At 36.1% G+C, this 15,986-nt stretch overlaps 1 protein-coding gene across 1 annotated transcript in view; it reads left to right on the forward strand.

Annotated features, from left to right (window-relative positions):
- The window catches only part of LOC143180627 (lachesin), an 83,752-nt gene that overhangs the window by 36,517 nt on the left and 31,249 nt on the right, over positions 1-15,986 (forward strand). Inside the window, exon 2 of the mRNA XM_076380495.1 lies at positions 9,568-9,728. Coding sequence (XP_076236610.1) covers positions 9,568-9,728 — 161 coding nt within the window. The remainder of the gene's footprint in view (positions 1-9,567; positions 9,729-15,986) is intronic.

Here is a 15,986-nt window from a genome sequence, read left to right on the forward strand (position 1 = left end):
TTATAGATAAATATCTACTTGTACATTTAATACTTTTTTCTGTTTTAATAACGAGGTTAGGATTGTACACATTTTCTAGAAACTTTGAATTCGCGTTAATTCTAGTAGTTCTCTTTGAATAAAAAGCAATATTTTCTGATAAATTGAAATTAAATAGTAAATGTTATATGGTGCCAGATAAATTTTTTATTAATAACGACAACAAAGCAGTCATGTATAATATTCACGAATTTACGCAAAATAATTTGAGAGAGCGATATTTATTTTCTAAAATATATCGTGAGATAAATGGGGATTGATTAATAATTTTTCTTTGAAAGCAGCTTTCTGAACGGTGTATTCCCGTGAGCGTAAATTAAAATTTAAAAAAGCATCTATGAGAGGGTAACGTGAAAAAGAGATTAAAATTACTGTCAACCATTTAAACAAAATGCTAAGTGTCTCAATCGGCGCGAAATCACTTTTGATTCATCAATGTTAATTAGAATCCGTTTGTAATACTGCCGTATTGATATTCATTATCAAATGTCACATTAATTTTCATAGATTCATACTTAATAAAGTCTTCGATATTAATCCTGGAATTAATCTCTCATGTATTTCGATTGTTTATTTAACACGAATAAAATTCACATGAATATTCAATGGAGGCAACTTGCAAATAATTAGTCGTTCAATTAAATTCAAACGATTATTAAGTGTTTTAAAGTTTAAATATATAATAGTATCAGGTGACAGAACTAAAAATTTGAGGCGTCAGTTTGATAGAAATTAGAGAGATTATAATTAGAAATTCATTATAAAATACACTGCAGTATATTCTTCCATATATGCCTAATTTTTTAGTTTAAAAATCTTGTAAATTCCGGTTCATGAAAATTCTTTATCATTATCTATCCTAAATTTCTCACTCCAGCTATTCGCAGTATAATTGTCAACATATTTTATATTCGTTAATAACTTCACCTTTCGCATCCCCCGCGTACTGCACACGTTTAAAAGGATTAAACTGCGAGTCGCAAAGTTGGATGGATCGTTCGTTGTAGCGTATTTCCCTCGTAAATTTCTGGATACGTGGAAATACATGGGCGAGAGGAAAAACAGTGTCTAGCCGTGTCACGTGTGTTCGTAGAGCAAGGACTAAGAAAAGTGGTGGGTTCACAAATAGTACATCTGGAATATTCAATGGGCGTGCATACAGTGTGTCCAAACGTAAGAATTCGCACGTAGAAGAGTGATGCAGGTGGATCATACATACGAGCATGTAGACAGCCTTGTGTACGTCGGAGCGTTAATATTCATATTACCGTGTATACAGGTACCCAGCTGCGCCTGCTGGAATCCGTGTTGCTGCTATAATTCCCGCTTAAGTCTGCAATTACCTCAGTAAATATATAATTCCGGATTATGAGTGTCGCGAATCTTATGGGAATGTTAAGGCTATCTCCTCAAATTTAATGAACGATCGACGAGGTCAGGAAGATTTAATTGAGTGGCTCCTATCAAGTACACTCTCCACAACATGCATAATAGTGAACTCGCTAACAACGTCGTAACTTGCAGCTTACGAGGCTCTGCCTTTGTGACCCGTGCAAAATTTGTACCTTTGTTCTCAATTGATCGTAGAGTTGGTAAGGGGGATAGTGCCTTTATAATTTCTAATTTTGTAGTTCATTCAGATGTTTGTAAGTCAGTATGAAATTATTTTTTGATTTCTGTTTCCTTTCAACATTCAAATTTTTGCGTTGTCGAAGGTATATTTTATACTTAGTGGACACTGATAAGTAGTGTTACACAGTATATGGTCAGCCAGACATGCTTCTCTAGTATTGACTTGTACTACTGAGTATTATATATGAATAAATAAAAGAGCAAGTGAATTGTTTTTCAGTACGAATGATTGCAAATTTTCAAACATTCAAATTTTCAAATTTTCAAACTTTCAAATTTTTAAATTTCAAAAATTTTCAAATTTTCAAATTTTCAAATTTTTAAATTTTCATTGATTCAAAAATTAATGCCATAGAGTATAGTGATAAGTAGTATTATGCAGTATGTGATCAGCCAGCCCGACTTCTCAAGCATTGACTCGTACTACTGAAGTTACTCACCACGAACTCTAATAATTTTTGTTTTCTGATCACCAGCGATTTCTAATTTTCAAATCTTTAAACTATCTATATTTCCCAACAATATATAAAGACACCTACCACAAACCAACATTCACTTTCAACTACAAAATTTGTTATTCCCTATCATACTCATTATCACCCCTCACCCCTTCATTTTCCCCTACAGTCCATATATTCGAATAGCCATGCATCCAGCACAAAAGCTCTCCCTGAAATCACGATGCAACTCTACCCCCAAGCGACATTCCCTACAAATGCATCCAAATCAAGAAGACAGATTCCCAGGAACACCTCTCGATGTCGGAATCCGAGCGACGTCGCGGTCGAGCCACCGAAAAAGATTCATTAATCAAGGAAACAATTATACCTCGTATCTGCTTCCTATTGTGCGGCATTAATAATGCGTCGAGTAACGTGACATGGAAAAACTGGCTGTTCACGGCGGTGAAACGCGAAGCACATTAACGCCGATCCGCGTCGCGCTCGCTGCATTAACATTTTTCCGTCGCTTAAGCACAAACGGAACAGAGGGACGCCGCGTCGCGATACGGCCTTAATTGCGAGCGCGAGTACGTACTATCTCGGTTACAGCCTGATCGCAAGAAGCCTGGCGAGGAGAGTTACGCGCGTTGCAATAAACGCACCGCTGCATTCTTGAGCGTACCGTCGCGACGCTGAACAACTCACCCCGGTTACTTTGTCTTCTTCGCGGAGCTTGTCACAGAAGGACTGGCTCACGCAAGACGGAACGTAATGCTGACTGTCTCGCAATTTTCTTTTTTCTTTTTTCAGGGGTAAGATTCAGAATGTTGTAGATAAAGTAGGTGCATGGAGTTTGTAAGGATCTCTACATTGCTTTGACGAGAGTTTGCAATACTGCAGATTTATACTTTGAGGAAGTTGTTAACGATGTTTTATGAGTGTTATATGAATTTTGAAGTTTGATTTTGTAGTGGTTAATAAGGAGTTTTATACTGTATATAATTCATGTTTTCTTTGTGCTAGAAAAATAGTGCATAGATGTCCTCCTCAGGTTTTGAAATGGCTTTTTTGACAAAATTTGGTACTTTTTTCTTACGTGTAGACACTCGTGTTTGTATCGATAACAAGCTTTTAACGAATAACCATAGTTTTTATATTTACTCGCGTACGTATAAATGACTAGCTTCTGTTCATTGAATTTTTTGCTGTGATCAGGAATAATGAGCGGAAACCAGATATCTATATTTGTGTTCATTAATTTCGCAATCTCTCATCGCAATTTTATCAGGGGTCAGATGATCTACCGATACGTGTGTACCTGTTTCATCTGAAAGGAAACAATGCTCTGGGTATTCTTACTCGTTTTTTTGGCTCTTATAAATTTCTGTTTGTGCGGATAATCGTATTAACAATTAGGTGCCGGTTCCGCTGTGACTTATCTAAATTGATTGCAAGAGTAATTGCATTCGTCCCCCAGCCTCCTCCGTGCGAAATTAAAGCACTGGTTTATCGTACGTGTTCTCTCTGCACTCAACCTCACTCGTTGTATTTCTACTTTTCTACTATTGTATTGGTATGAGAATGTCGAAAGATTTGCTTTATTATTTGATGCACCTTAATTAAATATTTGATCGTTGAATTCGAATGCTTAAATGCTGTTTGGTCTGAATATTCTTAATCGAAAAACTATACAGGGTACGCTGTAAATAAGGATGCAATTTGAAAGGTGTCGATTTCATAAAAACAGATATATCTATAGTACGTTAATATACGAAATAGAATTGATTAAAAACATCTGAGATCTTAAAATTATATAGATTATATTCAGAATGGCAAAAGTTGAAATTTTGAAGGCATCTATAAGCATTGAAATTGCTAAAAGGAAGAAATAGCCAAGTGGATTGTCAGAGTGCATTGGGGGAGGGAGACTAAGAGACTTGTCTGAGAGAAGGTACTCGCAATTAGAGTTAATGGTCCTTGTTCCGTCTAAGCTTATATAATTATAATTGCTAATTACTGCGATTCTATACTAACCCTTTTCCTATGGATCTCTTTACGCTGGTCGACCTCATTCTTCTTTCTTTCCCTTGTGCTGAGATCTTGGAATACTAATTTCTTTCCTTACAATAATAATAACTTTCCAACGATCCCTATTTTCGAATTTTCACCTACACGAATTAAAACAGAGTTTTTAATTTACCCCATCCCCATTTAATCAAAATACTTACCATCACTTGCACCACACGCTTTCTAATAGCACTCACCTAACACAAGCCTTCTAGCAACTTAAATACATCATTTTCATTGCCATTAGGACAATATTTCCGCAGATAAACCTGAATCATCGTCAGAGGATTATCCAATAGCAATATCTCTAATCACAAGCTCCATCAATTCTACTCCCTTTCACAGTTCCTAGAACACTTTTCACCCTCATTGAATCTCGGTCGGCTTTTATACGGTGGATGATCCTCAAGGCAAGCATGAGCGCGAGGATGCGCTTCGAGGCGGCGTTCTCCGCGTCTCCACTTTCAAGTGGCTCCGCTTCCCAATGGAATCAGTTCCGGTTCGAGTGCATGCATTATGAATAAAGACAAGCGGCGGTCTTCGTTGAGAAGAGAAACGAGTAGACGTAGGGTGGCGCGAGAACAGAGGTGGCAGGGAGGGCAGCGAGGAGATAAGGAAGCCACGGTGATACCGTGTAAGATATTCTACGCGAGGCTCGAGCCTGAGCGTGTTCCTTATCCGCCTCGCGGCGGGATGAGAAAGAAATCTTTAAAGCGCACTTTGATTCATAGGTGGCCGCCTCGCCACTGAGGGACAGAACGTGACCTGGCATTAAGTGCCCTATAAAATATTGCGCTCATGTAAATATCCTCGTAAAATTCAGTCGGCACTGTTGCCGCCTCTCACCTCCTGGCACGCCACGCCACGTCGTACCCCCGTCACGCTATGCCACGCAGTGATGCTCGTGATATCGTTGATACCAGCCAGTGATGCAAACCTGAATTCGATACCCTGCTCGCTGTGCTCCTTCTCCTGGCTGTGTAAACACCGTTCCTTCCAGTTCCGCGATCAGATTTTTATCTATCGTTCCCCCTCTTTCGCGACTGCATCCCGCGATGCTTATCGTTCCTTTGTTTCGCTATAGTCGGTGGACTGATTAATCGAGACGAATTGCGTGCTGTGGAGACGAGTATGAATATGTTATTGATTTGTAGAGGTGACTAAAAAGGCTAGGAAATAGATATTTTTTTAAATTCTATATTCAGGTTTTTTTTAAATATCTGTATCTAGATATTTTTTTCAATATCTATATTTAGATATTTTTGTTCAATACCTACAATCAGATATTTTTTTCAATGCCTATATTTGGATATTTTTTTCAATATGTACAATCAGATATTTTCTTTAATATCTATATTTAGAGATCTTTTTCGATATCTACATTTAGATATATTTTGAATATCTACAAATATTTAGATATTGTAAATTTTGCAAATATCTATATCTAGATATTTTTCTAAAATATTATAGAGCAGTTTTTTTGCGTGTATCTTATTTTTTGAAAAGATTGCGTTCTTTTATCAAAATATATTTTGGAATGTGATGCCTCACATACATGATTGCAAACATGAAAGTACGAAAACTCGTTTGTCGTTCTTTCTTTTTATCGAAAATACTACACGCGATCGCAATGAAATAAATTTTCACCTGTTCCCTCAGTAGACCTGAACATGGCCACTGGCAAAACTGTCCGAGTTCTGAACTTTCAACTGCTCGCGATGCCACTACGGAAATTTGTATGTACGTAGTTGGTAACGTTAAACACGGTGTTGCATACCTCGCTGGATCTTTGGGGCCAATCAAAAGTTCACAGATTCATTGAAATTTTCATCAGAAACTTTTGATGAGAAGTAGCACTTCTGCATGCAGATTACTTAAGAAATGTTTTTAATTATGGTTTGGATGCATGCGTGTCGTTGCAAATATTATTTTTCATGAAGGGGTTTTTTTTAATAAATAAATGAGAATATAGAATACAGATACAAAATTGAAATTGAAACGAATTGGATAAATATTATTTGGTTGAATTTGCTTATCACGATGGTGTTAACCACTACATTAATTGTATTCACATTTAATAGTCATTGATGTTTTTAACATGTTACACATCTCCAGGTAGAATTTTCTCAGTTTATTTAAAAAACATGTTTTCTGTTGGCGTACATGCATACGTAAAAGTTTCTCTCTGTGAAAAATATTGGATATGATTTTTAAAGTCGAAAGAGTTTTTAATGGTTGCGTTCTTTTATACGATCTGTCATAGACTGCTGACCCGCATTCACATAAATGACATTTGATATTTCAAAAAGCGTTTCACATTCATTTTTTACTCTTATCTCTAAACCGATTTAAGCAAAAGAAAAACGGATTAAAATGTCATCTTATGAAACAGTTTTGAAGAGCCTTGCAAAAATGTTATTTTTTGCCCCTGGAACGAATAAATTTATTAACACACAATATTTTATACATTTTTAAACTTATGCTAGATAAATAAAATAGAAATTCCATACTTTTAAAATGCACAATTTTCTTTTAAAAATTTGACTCTAAAAAATTCGTTGAGAAACATAAAGAGAACAATATAACAATAATATAAAACATAGAACAGCACAAAAATTTTAGCAGTATATTTTCCAGGCTTTCAAAATTTACACCCGCAAAGAATCCATAATTCTGACTCAATATGAAAAATAAAGGAGTTGTATGACCTATCAGCCTTCAGTGACTATATATCATTTTTTAAAAAGCTCCACGGTCTCTATGCTACATGATTTAGTGTTTGGATGCCGCGCAAAAAGGTCCTACGTATTCTTCGACAGAAATCCACGAAATGAAAAATTGAGCCTAACTGTCCGACGTCCTATCCATCTTGTATTTCTTGTTACACGGTATCGCGGCGAGGCAGTCGTTGCTGAGCAAATTTGAATTCAACGCGCTTACGTTTTTCCTTAAAAACGTACGAAAAAGCTTCTTGGAGGATTCAGTTTCTTCCCACCTGCTCGTTCTATTGAACTTACCCTTATTGCATGACCGTCGTTTCCGCAGTAGGACCTTACAGACGTTTCTTCTAATTTTTCACTGAAATGCGATTTGCTGGATGTCTCAATGTACTCATTTCTGTGGATATTCTTACTATATGTAATTTGTAAATCAATAGAGATAAATTATGAATCTGTAAAACGTGCATAGAGTGTTCAATGGTAGTGTCTGACTAGACTTATTTTTGTGACATCGTGGCGTCTGACCTGATTATTGGACTCCTGAAGTAGAATAAGTCCTAAGTCAGACACATTTTCTGAGGACTCTGCTCGCTTTTGCAATTATCAATAACTCTATAAGGAAGCCTCAAAGGTAATTTTATTAGTCTTATTTTGTGATATATTTTAACACATTGAGTAACACAGTAGACAAAATATGAAATATTTTTTTTTGAAAAAAAAAAAAAAAGAAAAGGTTTACTTAAAAATATGTTACTGAAATAATTTTCGTTCTTTCCTTTCATTTTTCTACGAGTAACTTGTAGAGAAATATAATATTCAAACAGTATTATAAGATTTTACTTAAATAGCATTCGTTCCTCTTGAAGGAGAGGGAAAGCGAAGAGCAGCGATTATCACAGGGTGTACTTTAATCCATAACCCTGAACATTAGTTATGCGAGCAGTTATTTCACTCCTCCGCGGCTAAGAGCTATGTTATCTCTAGTGTCCTTTTTGCGGAGGACCTCTCTTCCCTCCAATTTACTTTTTAATCCCGTACATCCCTTGAATTTCCGGTCTCCTAGATTTTCTAATACAAAGTAGCATTTTTTAACTTTTCACGGAGATAAAATTCCTGAATTTACGTGAGTAGTACTCGAGTAATTTTATTACAAATATGAAAATTTTGCGTTATTTATATCTCGATTAGTAAATAGATTATTTGCGATACTGTTCTTCAAAAGATTTATAAAGTTCTTCTCAAGAGAACAGATAAAATGAAAATTCATAATAATTTTTGAAATCGGTGATTCCCTAGCCCATTTTCCACACACGTTATCATTTCGTCTAATTATATAACTACCATCAAGTTTCCTAGAAAGTTTGACTACTTTCCTGTAGTACTGTTTCACGTATGTATTTGAAAAGTATGTCCCTTCTATTATGTATCCCTTAAAAATACTAAAATTAAATATATTTGAATTTATTTTTAAAAATATTACTTATTACAGTATTTAAGTGTTTATTATAAGTCACGATTACAAAATACGAAAATACAGCAATGTTCAAGTAAACAATTCGTCGAGAGAACGTAATACCTCGTTTGAACTATAGCAGTTCATATTTTCTCTCCAGTACGCATCGTATTATGATAATCGCTGGCATAGAATATACATACCTGTTCATATATTTCCTCGGTACATAGCCGTGCTTCCATTCAAGATAGGTCGGACCTCCCTCCTAGTTCCCTTATTAAACCCTGTTTCATTGCATTGAATACGTTGAAGCACCACTGCTTACCATTCAATTCTATTTTTCCGGCCATGTATAAACCGCGGAGTTCTGCCTGATAAACGCGATCTCATAAAGTAAAGTGCCATTCGATGTGATAAACGCGAGGTATCTCGTCTGAAGTTCTTTAATATGTAAGCCACGTTCAAGAGACGAGGGCAGCGTTAAAAGCGGAATGCAGAGATCCAAAATACTCGCCAAAGTGGCGTTAAGATATAAAAAGAGGAATGGGATTGAAATGTAACAAAGAACATTCAGATATATTATTCCTGAGAATATGCTTCGTAATTCCAAACTGCTAGGTAGATTGAAATGGTTCCTGCATCAAATTCTCTATTATTAGCGAAGACAAGAATTAGTACGCTCTGAATCGCTTAATTCTTGATATACTAGCATAAAAATGAGATAAATTCCATATTTTTCTCCAACTGTATAAACATATAAAGGTTTCTTAATATCTTTAGATTTAGGAAATTTTCAATTTCTAAGTATTTTTTATATATTAAATTCCTCAATCCTGGATTCGATACCAGTTTAAAAACCTCTTTTTCCAATTCTCTAAAAAGTTATATGACTATGTTATAAAAAATACAATGCAGACCTAGTGTAGCAACGAACATGTTACCAATCTTCGTCATTAAACTCAACAAAGCTACTTCACCTCATCGAAGGTACCAAAATTTCGAGGGTCGACATTCCGTTTCGCCTGTCGAACCGCATGTCACACCTCAACGAAGCAAGACAGCATCGTGGGCCAGGCTGACAGAAGGGTCCAGGTCCACGATGCTGGCCGTTAACACCCTAATTTCTCGCGTGTCGGCGAAGTTGGTGCCCGTGACACCGTTGCCCTGTTCGAGCGGCAGACTTTAATATAAAATTACCGGTTAACTGTTCCAGTGACGGGGCTAGTGCCAGACTTCGTTTTCCCGTTGCAGAACGTAACGATCCCGCAGGGTCGAGACGCTACTTTCACCTGCGTGGTGAACAACCTCGGTGGATACCGGGTGAGTCCTTCCTCCTCCGCGAGCGGAGATCACTCTGGCGGCTCCACGGCCCGGGTAACTATTTTACCATTAACCTGTGTCCGCCTGTAATGGACTACCTTATCTACTACCTACTACTACTATCATCACTACTACTACTACTGTTACTAACTACTACCACTACTGCACTACTTATATGCGCGTGTGCCTGCACCTCACAGCACTTGCATTTAACTGCACCACTGCCAGCTATGAAAAAGAAAACCACCGCAGCAGCCGCCACTACCATCACTAACCTGTCTCTCTCTCTTGCTCTCTCTGTTTCACTCTCTCTCTCTCTATCTCTCTCTATCTCACACTTTCTCTCCCTCTTTCTTTCTTTCTCTTACTTTCTCTCTGCCTCTCTCTCCTCTTTCTCTGTACGACATCCATTTTCACCCATCAGCCGATAGAAGCGCTGCACACGGACGTGCCAGTCGCGAACTTAAACTTCTCGCATAGTTCTTTCGCGCTCCTTCCCCCTCACCCTCCCCTAACCCCTGTCTTCTTTTCTCTCTACTTTCGACTTTCTCGCGCGGAAGGTTCCTCGTAACGAGAGGAAAACAGAAAAAGAAAGAAAGGAAAAAGAAAGGATAGCTTGCAGAATAGCTGACGATAGCTTGTGAGAACGTCGTGCATATTGTTCCCTTCTCGTAGGACGACGACTTCGACTGTTCTTAAAGTACAGTAGAACGTTAGGTTCTCTTCGCGGTGATACAGAGTGTTTCAGGCGTGATAGGCTGAAATTTGAAGTGCGACAAACTGTCTTTAAGTGTTTCACTGCCTAATTATTGATAGTCAGTTTAAAGACGAATTTCTTAAGAGCAAATTTCTGTGGTAAATTGCTGACAGATAATCGAGTTTTCAGTTCGCAAAAGTGAGTGCAGTAGAACTGGATTTTTCTCGATCTTTGTCATTTAGAATTTTGAATATTTGTCTTTTTACTTTTTTACTTAAGTAAACCTCAAACTATCACTCAGTAATAGTTTATCAAAAACTGAAAAAAAAAATTGATCGTGAATTTTGAAATTAATGTTAATTCTGATAATCTAAGTCCTACTGCACTGTTAGAATATTTCTAATAATCGTATTCTATATCTTGAATCATTAAAAATAGTTTTTGTTTGGGTACCTAGAACTATTCTGGTCGAGTTTGCTTAATCATAGTTTATACTACTGAACTGAATACGAACGCAAGGATTTTTATCTTCTATTTCTTACGCGATTGGATGAGTTGACATGTTTTGAAACGTGACTATGAAACACTCTGTATGCGTCGTCCCATTTCCCCACATTTGTCCTACCTGCGAAGTATTTAATTAGCATACAGTCGCGTTCTTTAGTGTCGCGAGAAACCGGTGCAAACAGGCTTATCAACTGCTGCTGGGTTTAAGTACTGAACTAGCATGTGCTTTCTTTTAGACTTTTTCGTGGTAATGTCATTCCTTAATGTACTTTGTAGATGAAAACGTAGAGTTTCAAGTATTCTGTGACAGACTAGTGGCTAATGTACACATTTCATCTCTCTTACAAACTCTCTTTCTCTCGAAAAACATAATTTTCTACCGAATGAGGATAATTTTAATTACGTCAAGTTTCGTTTCAAGGGACTCAGAATTTAATGCTTTACACTTTCGAGACAAAATGATTCTTTTTAGTTTCTTTACATCGTTGTCAGTAACGTTGTTGAATTGGATATATTTTACAAAAACGATACATGAGAATGGCATTACTATAGAAACAGCCTAACACACCGAAATTAGTAGTAGTTTGAAACGTAGATAATGCAGGATTTAAATGACGGCTGTTAAAAAGCTAGAGAAAAGTTTAGTAAGGGACCAGTAGCAGTAAAATCGAATTGCCAATACATACATATATCTTGAGTCATTTGAGTGCTCCTCCAAGAGTAACTATACACTAGTACCACAAGTATTTTCCCTTTTCAATAGAATTTGCACAGGCGTTATGACAGTGCAAAGTATTACAAAAACATTGTCTCTTCATAGCATAAATCCTACTATCAAAGTTTAAATGGTTGAAGTTTGGGGCTCAAAGAATTCTTTTTAACCCTTGCTTATATTAGACTTCACTCTTTTTAATTAATGAAACTTTGCAAAGTAGACATTAATTAGCAAGTTTTTTCTATGACATAAATTTTTACAATATTTTTTGTATAATTAATGGAGAACACTTTATTAGAAGAATTAAACAATATTTAGAGAGTAGATGTGAAAGTGACAATAATGAAATATTTCTAGAGAACAAGTTGTTGAATCTATTTATTTAAAAAAAAAAAAAAACGAAAGAAAAAATGTATGTCTAACACTTGAATTTTCAAAAGATTTATCTAGGAAAGTTATCCGTTTAATTTATTAATGTTTGTGTTCAAAACTGGCATTTACTCAGTCGTAAAGGAAGCTAAACACATTGACAATTAATCAACTATTGCATGTCAGCAGTGTACGCTGGAAAGAACAATTCTCTAGAGAAATCAGACCGATGTGTCTACCATCTCGTTTGTTAAAATGTAGCAGTCATTTTCTTTAACAATATTATTCGTGTTCCATGTTCTGCATCATACAATTTCCATGAAAAGTTTCCAATAGGTTATATTATAATAAAAAAACAAATACTCTTTATATGTACAAATATGTAGTTAAAAGATGAAGGATAAAATCTTTATTACCTAAAGTAATATATAGAAAACAAGAACACTAATATTTATTACATATTTATCCAATAAAATCGCTACTCAGTTTGAAGTTGAATAATTAAACCAATCATTACGATATTGAATACAGAAAACAATAAAGTACAAAGTCTTTATGGTAATTAGTAATTCAAAAAAATAGTGACAAAAATAATAAATAACGAAACACTTTCTAGCCAATTTGTAAAAATAATATTTTCAATATTTTTACGAAATAATTTTCAAGCAAAATATTTATTATAGCTACCCTGGGAAAGCTAAGTTACCTCGTGTTAACTTCCTCGTATTTGCATCACCATTTTCCCTATTGCCTCGCACAAAACAAAATCGGCAATTTCATAGCCGAAACTCGGGGGAAATATATTTGACAGTTTTACGATCCCACTTGTTGAACGGATTTCTTGCGACACGAAAGAGTCGGCGCGGGGAGAATATTTCTTTCCAAAGAGATTTCGCCGAAAGTTGGCCTGTAGATTTTAATTAAGCCATGGAACGCTAAACTTTATAACTCGGGAAATAAACGATTCTTTCGGCCAATGGGGTACGCGATTCGACTTCTTTCTCACACTACACCCGAACAGTCCCCTGCTCGAGGCTATAATCGTTTACACCCCTTTAGTTATGAAAGAATCTTGCAAAGGGACTCGTAAAGCAGATTTATTAAATTTCGGTGTGCTTTATGATACTTGTTCATTAAACTTTTATTAATAAGACGGGTCAACAGGAGGAAAAAGTTTCATATTCCGTACGTGGACTTAGGACGACACAATAAAAATATTTCTTCCTATATTAGTAGCCATGATCATTTAAAAACCTCTAAAACAAAGTAGAGATTAATTCATTCCTAATTCTTATATTTATTAACATCAGTAAGTTTGTATTTGTAATTGCAAATGATATCATATTATTCGCTGGTTATTTAAGTGGAAACAGGAAGTCATCTTCATCATTTTAGGAAGCACAAATTTTCCCATCTCTCAACTAGTATAAAATTTAAAATTCATTATACTTCCTATTTTTTATTGCTAGCCTCATATCCTTACTTCGTTTCGCAGTTCTTTTGACGTTCCACGAAAAATTCGAGTGTCTCTCCTGGATCTCCAACTACCCACTGTAGGCGGGAATGAAACTGATACAAAAGGAGATGAGGAGTAAGGGAAGGCAACGATGAAACATATTTTGAAAGTGCATGCATAATTCCGGTTATCGCGTGTTCTTCCAACGAAAATCACCATTCTTTCTTCCGCGAGGGTGAGAAGACGAGCGAAGCGCCGCGAGCCTGTCTAACTCGCAACCTATTTGACTTGCTGATTCGTATACGACAAATTATCATTTTCATTTTCAGTCTCATGATCAAGAGACCCGGTAAAGTCTTGCGCCAAATATATGCGCATATATACGGGCGTAAACACGCCGAGTATCTTTGTTCTGTACGAATATACTGACTGACGAATCACACTAACTTTCCCATTTGACATCTTGTCAGGAGGCTAGGAAAGAAAAGTTTCACTATTTCCCAGATCGTCCCTCTCCACACTTATAAATACTGCCTCAATTAGAGTTCAATATTCTAGAAAGAAAAATTGATTTTCGAGCAGGAAATCAAATTAGATTGAATTATTGATTTTTTTCTTTGTGTCTGTTCTACAGTTACGTTTTTTGTGGTTTCTTCTGAATCTATAAATTGTAATTAGGTACATTATATTCGCTATTGTAACGTTGAACATTGGAGTGTTTTCTTCAGTCTGAGAAATAAAATAGGGTGTGATTAATTATATGGCCCAAAACGTATGTGATTTGAATGGGTAGTGGGACAGGGAAAAATGGATTTTCGGTCTGTCCGATTGTGTCTGACGTGACAGACATTCTTTCGAAGTATGTCGAATCTTTCGTTTGATAAATTGGCTTTTCCATTGTATACCTCGGATATAATAGAATTCGATTTCATTTCGAAGTCATCATTAAAGTTCTATTTGACCTACTTCAGTGCACTGTGCATTCTTAAATAATTGCATTATTTCATACCCTTCCTACATGATCATACGTAATATATTTATCAGCTGGGATTTAACTTCTATTTTACCTACTTGCAATTTTTATAATACATGTCTACCTATTGCTCTTCGTCTTGACATTAAAGATAATTCATTCTGTTAAAATAAAATCCTGTCAATTAAAATTTGAGAAAAGCTTGCTCTACATTCGAGAACAATTTGTAGCTCGTATCGAGGCTTTGGTGTATAAAACAGAAGTTATTAATTAGAAACTGTTACGGAGGGTCCAGTTTGACGTTAGCTTGTTAGCGATATAAAAAGTTAGAACGTTAATAAGTATAATCGATCGCGTCAACGATAACGACCTCATCAATGCAAGCTAAAATTTCTACGCGAATTTTCGAATGTGATATAGAAAGTTGCATTAATATATAACAACAAATTTTAACAGAATCTCCTTCCTCTTAGGCCAGCTATTTCATAAAGTTTTATGAAACGAAGCCGACCTATCTGTTATTTAATGAATACCTGAAGCACAGTGATGTCTCGAAAACTCCTGCAAGAGTGTACACAATAACATTGAATCGCGGAAACGTCGTTTATTCGATTAACGTTTGAAGGAAGAGGAAAATTCAGAAAGTAATCTGACAGTTTCGCGAGGAACGTTCCGAAGAAATTCCGAGGCATCTTTCCGCGTCAAATTCCTGGCAGTTTCGCCGACATTTTTCACGCCTGCAACTTGGATAATCCATTGCGCAACGTTTTCGAGCTCTCTTTAAATATTCTTCCCTCGTGGCTCTCTGTGCAGGCGCAGATCCAACAAGACGAGTAACTTAAATAAGCACACCCGGAAAGCTTAATCTTGCCATTCATGCACCGATGAATAGCCGGCAATAAATGCATTCTGCAGCGACAGTACGCGGCAGTTAGAAATACAAGTTCCGCGACAGCGATTTCGCTTTTCTGTACAAATTCTTGCTCCTCGGTTCTCATCGCTTTGTCGACGCTCTCAGTGAACGATGAGAAGCTATTGTTTCTGTTTAATCTAGAAAAGAAACATAAGATCGTCGGTTTAAGGTGCAATTTTGCGTCATGATATCGGGGATATGGAAAAATTGAAATTTTCTGAAGTGTAAGCTCGAAATAGGTACATTATTTCTTGAAGTGCAACGATGCACTTTTCTCTCCATGCATATGCGTCTCCTTTATTGAATTCATTATTTTGAATATTATCGAATACGAAATTGTCTAAGTTGAGAGGTTGCAAAATGGGACGCAATTATAGAAGAAAGAATTTTGTTATTTTTTTACCTTGTATTAAAACAAAAGATTCTTGTAATAGTTGTGAATATGACAGTTCTTAAAAATAGTATTTTTGTTTTAACGTTTCGTAGATATCTTTTTGTTCATTTCGAACTAGAACAAGTACTGAAAATTTTACACAAATTTTCTGAAAATTCTACTACCCCCATTGTTCGACTTCCTGGAATGATATCTTCATAAAAATCGAGTGGTCGATAAAAATGTGATGTAAGCGGTACATGGCTTCTTGGCTTCGTAGATTTAAGCTTTTAACGCTTAAATGCAACA

The sequence above is a fragment of the Calliopsis andreniformis genome, chromosome 6, assembly GCF_051401765.1.
Source record: "Calliopsis andreniformis isolate RMS-2024a chromosome 6, iyCalAndr_principal, whole genome shotgun sequence".
In the NCBI taxonomy this organism is placed as follows: domain Eukaryota; kingdom Metazoa; phylum Arthropoda; class Insecta; order Hymenoptera; family Andrenidae; genus Calliopsis; species Calliopsis andreniformis.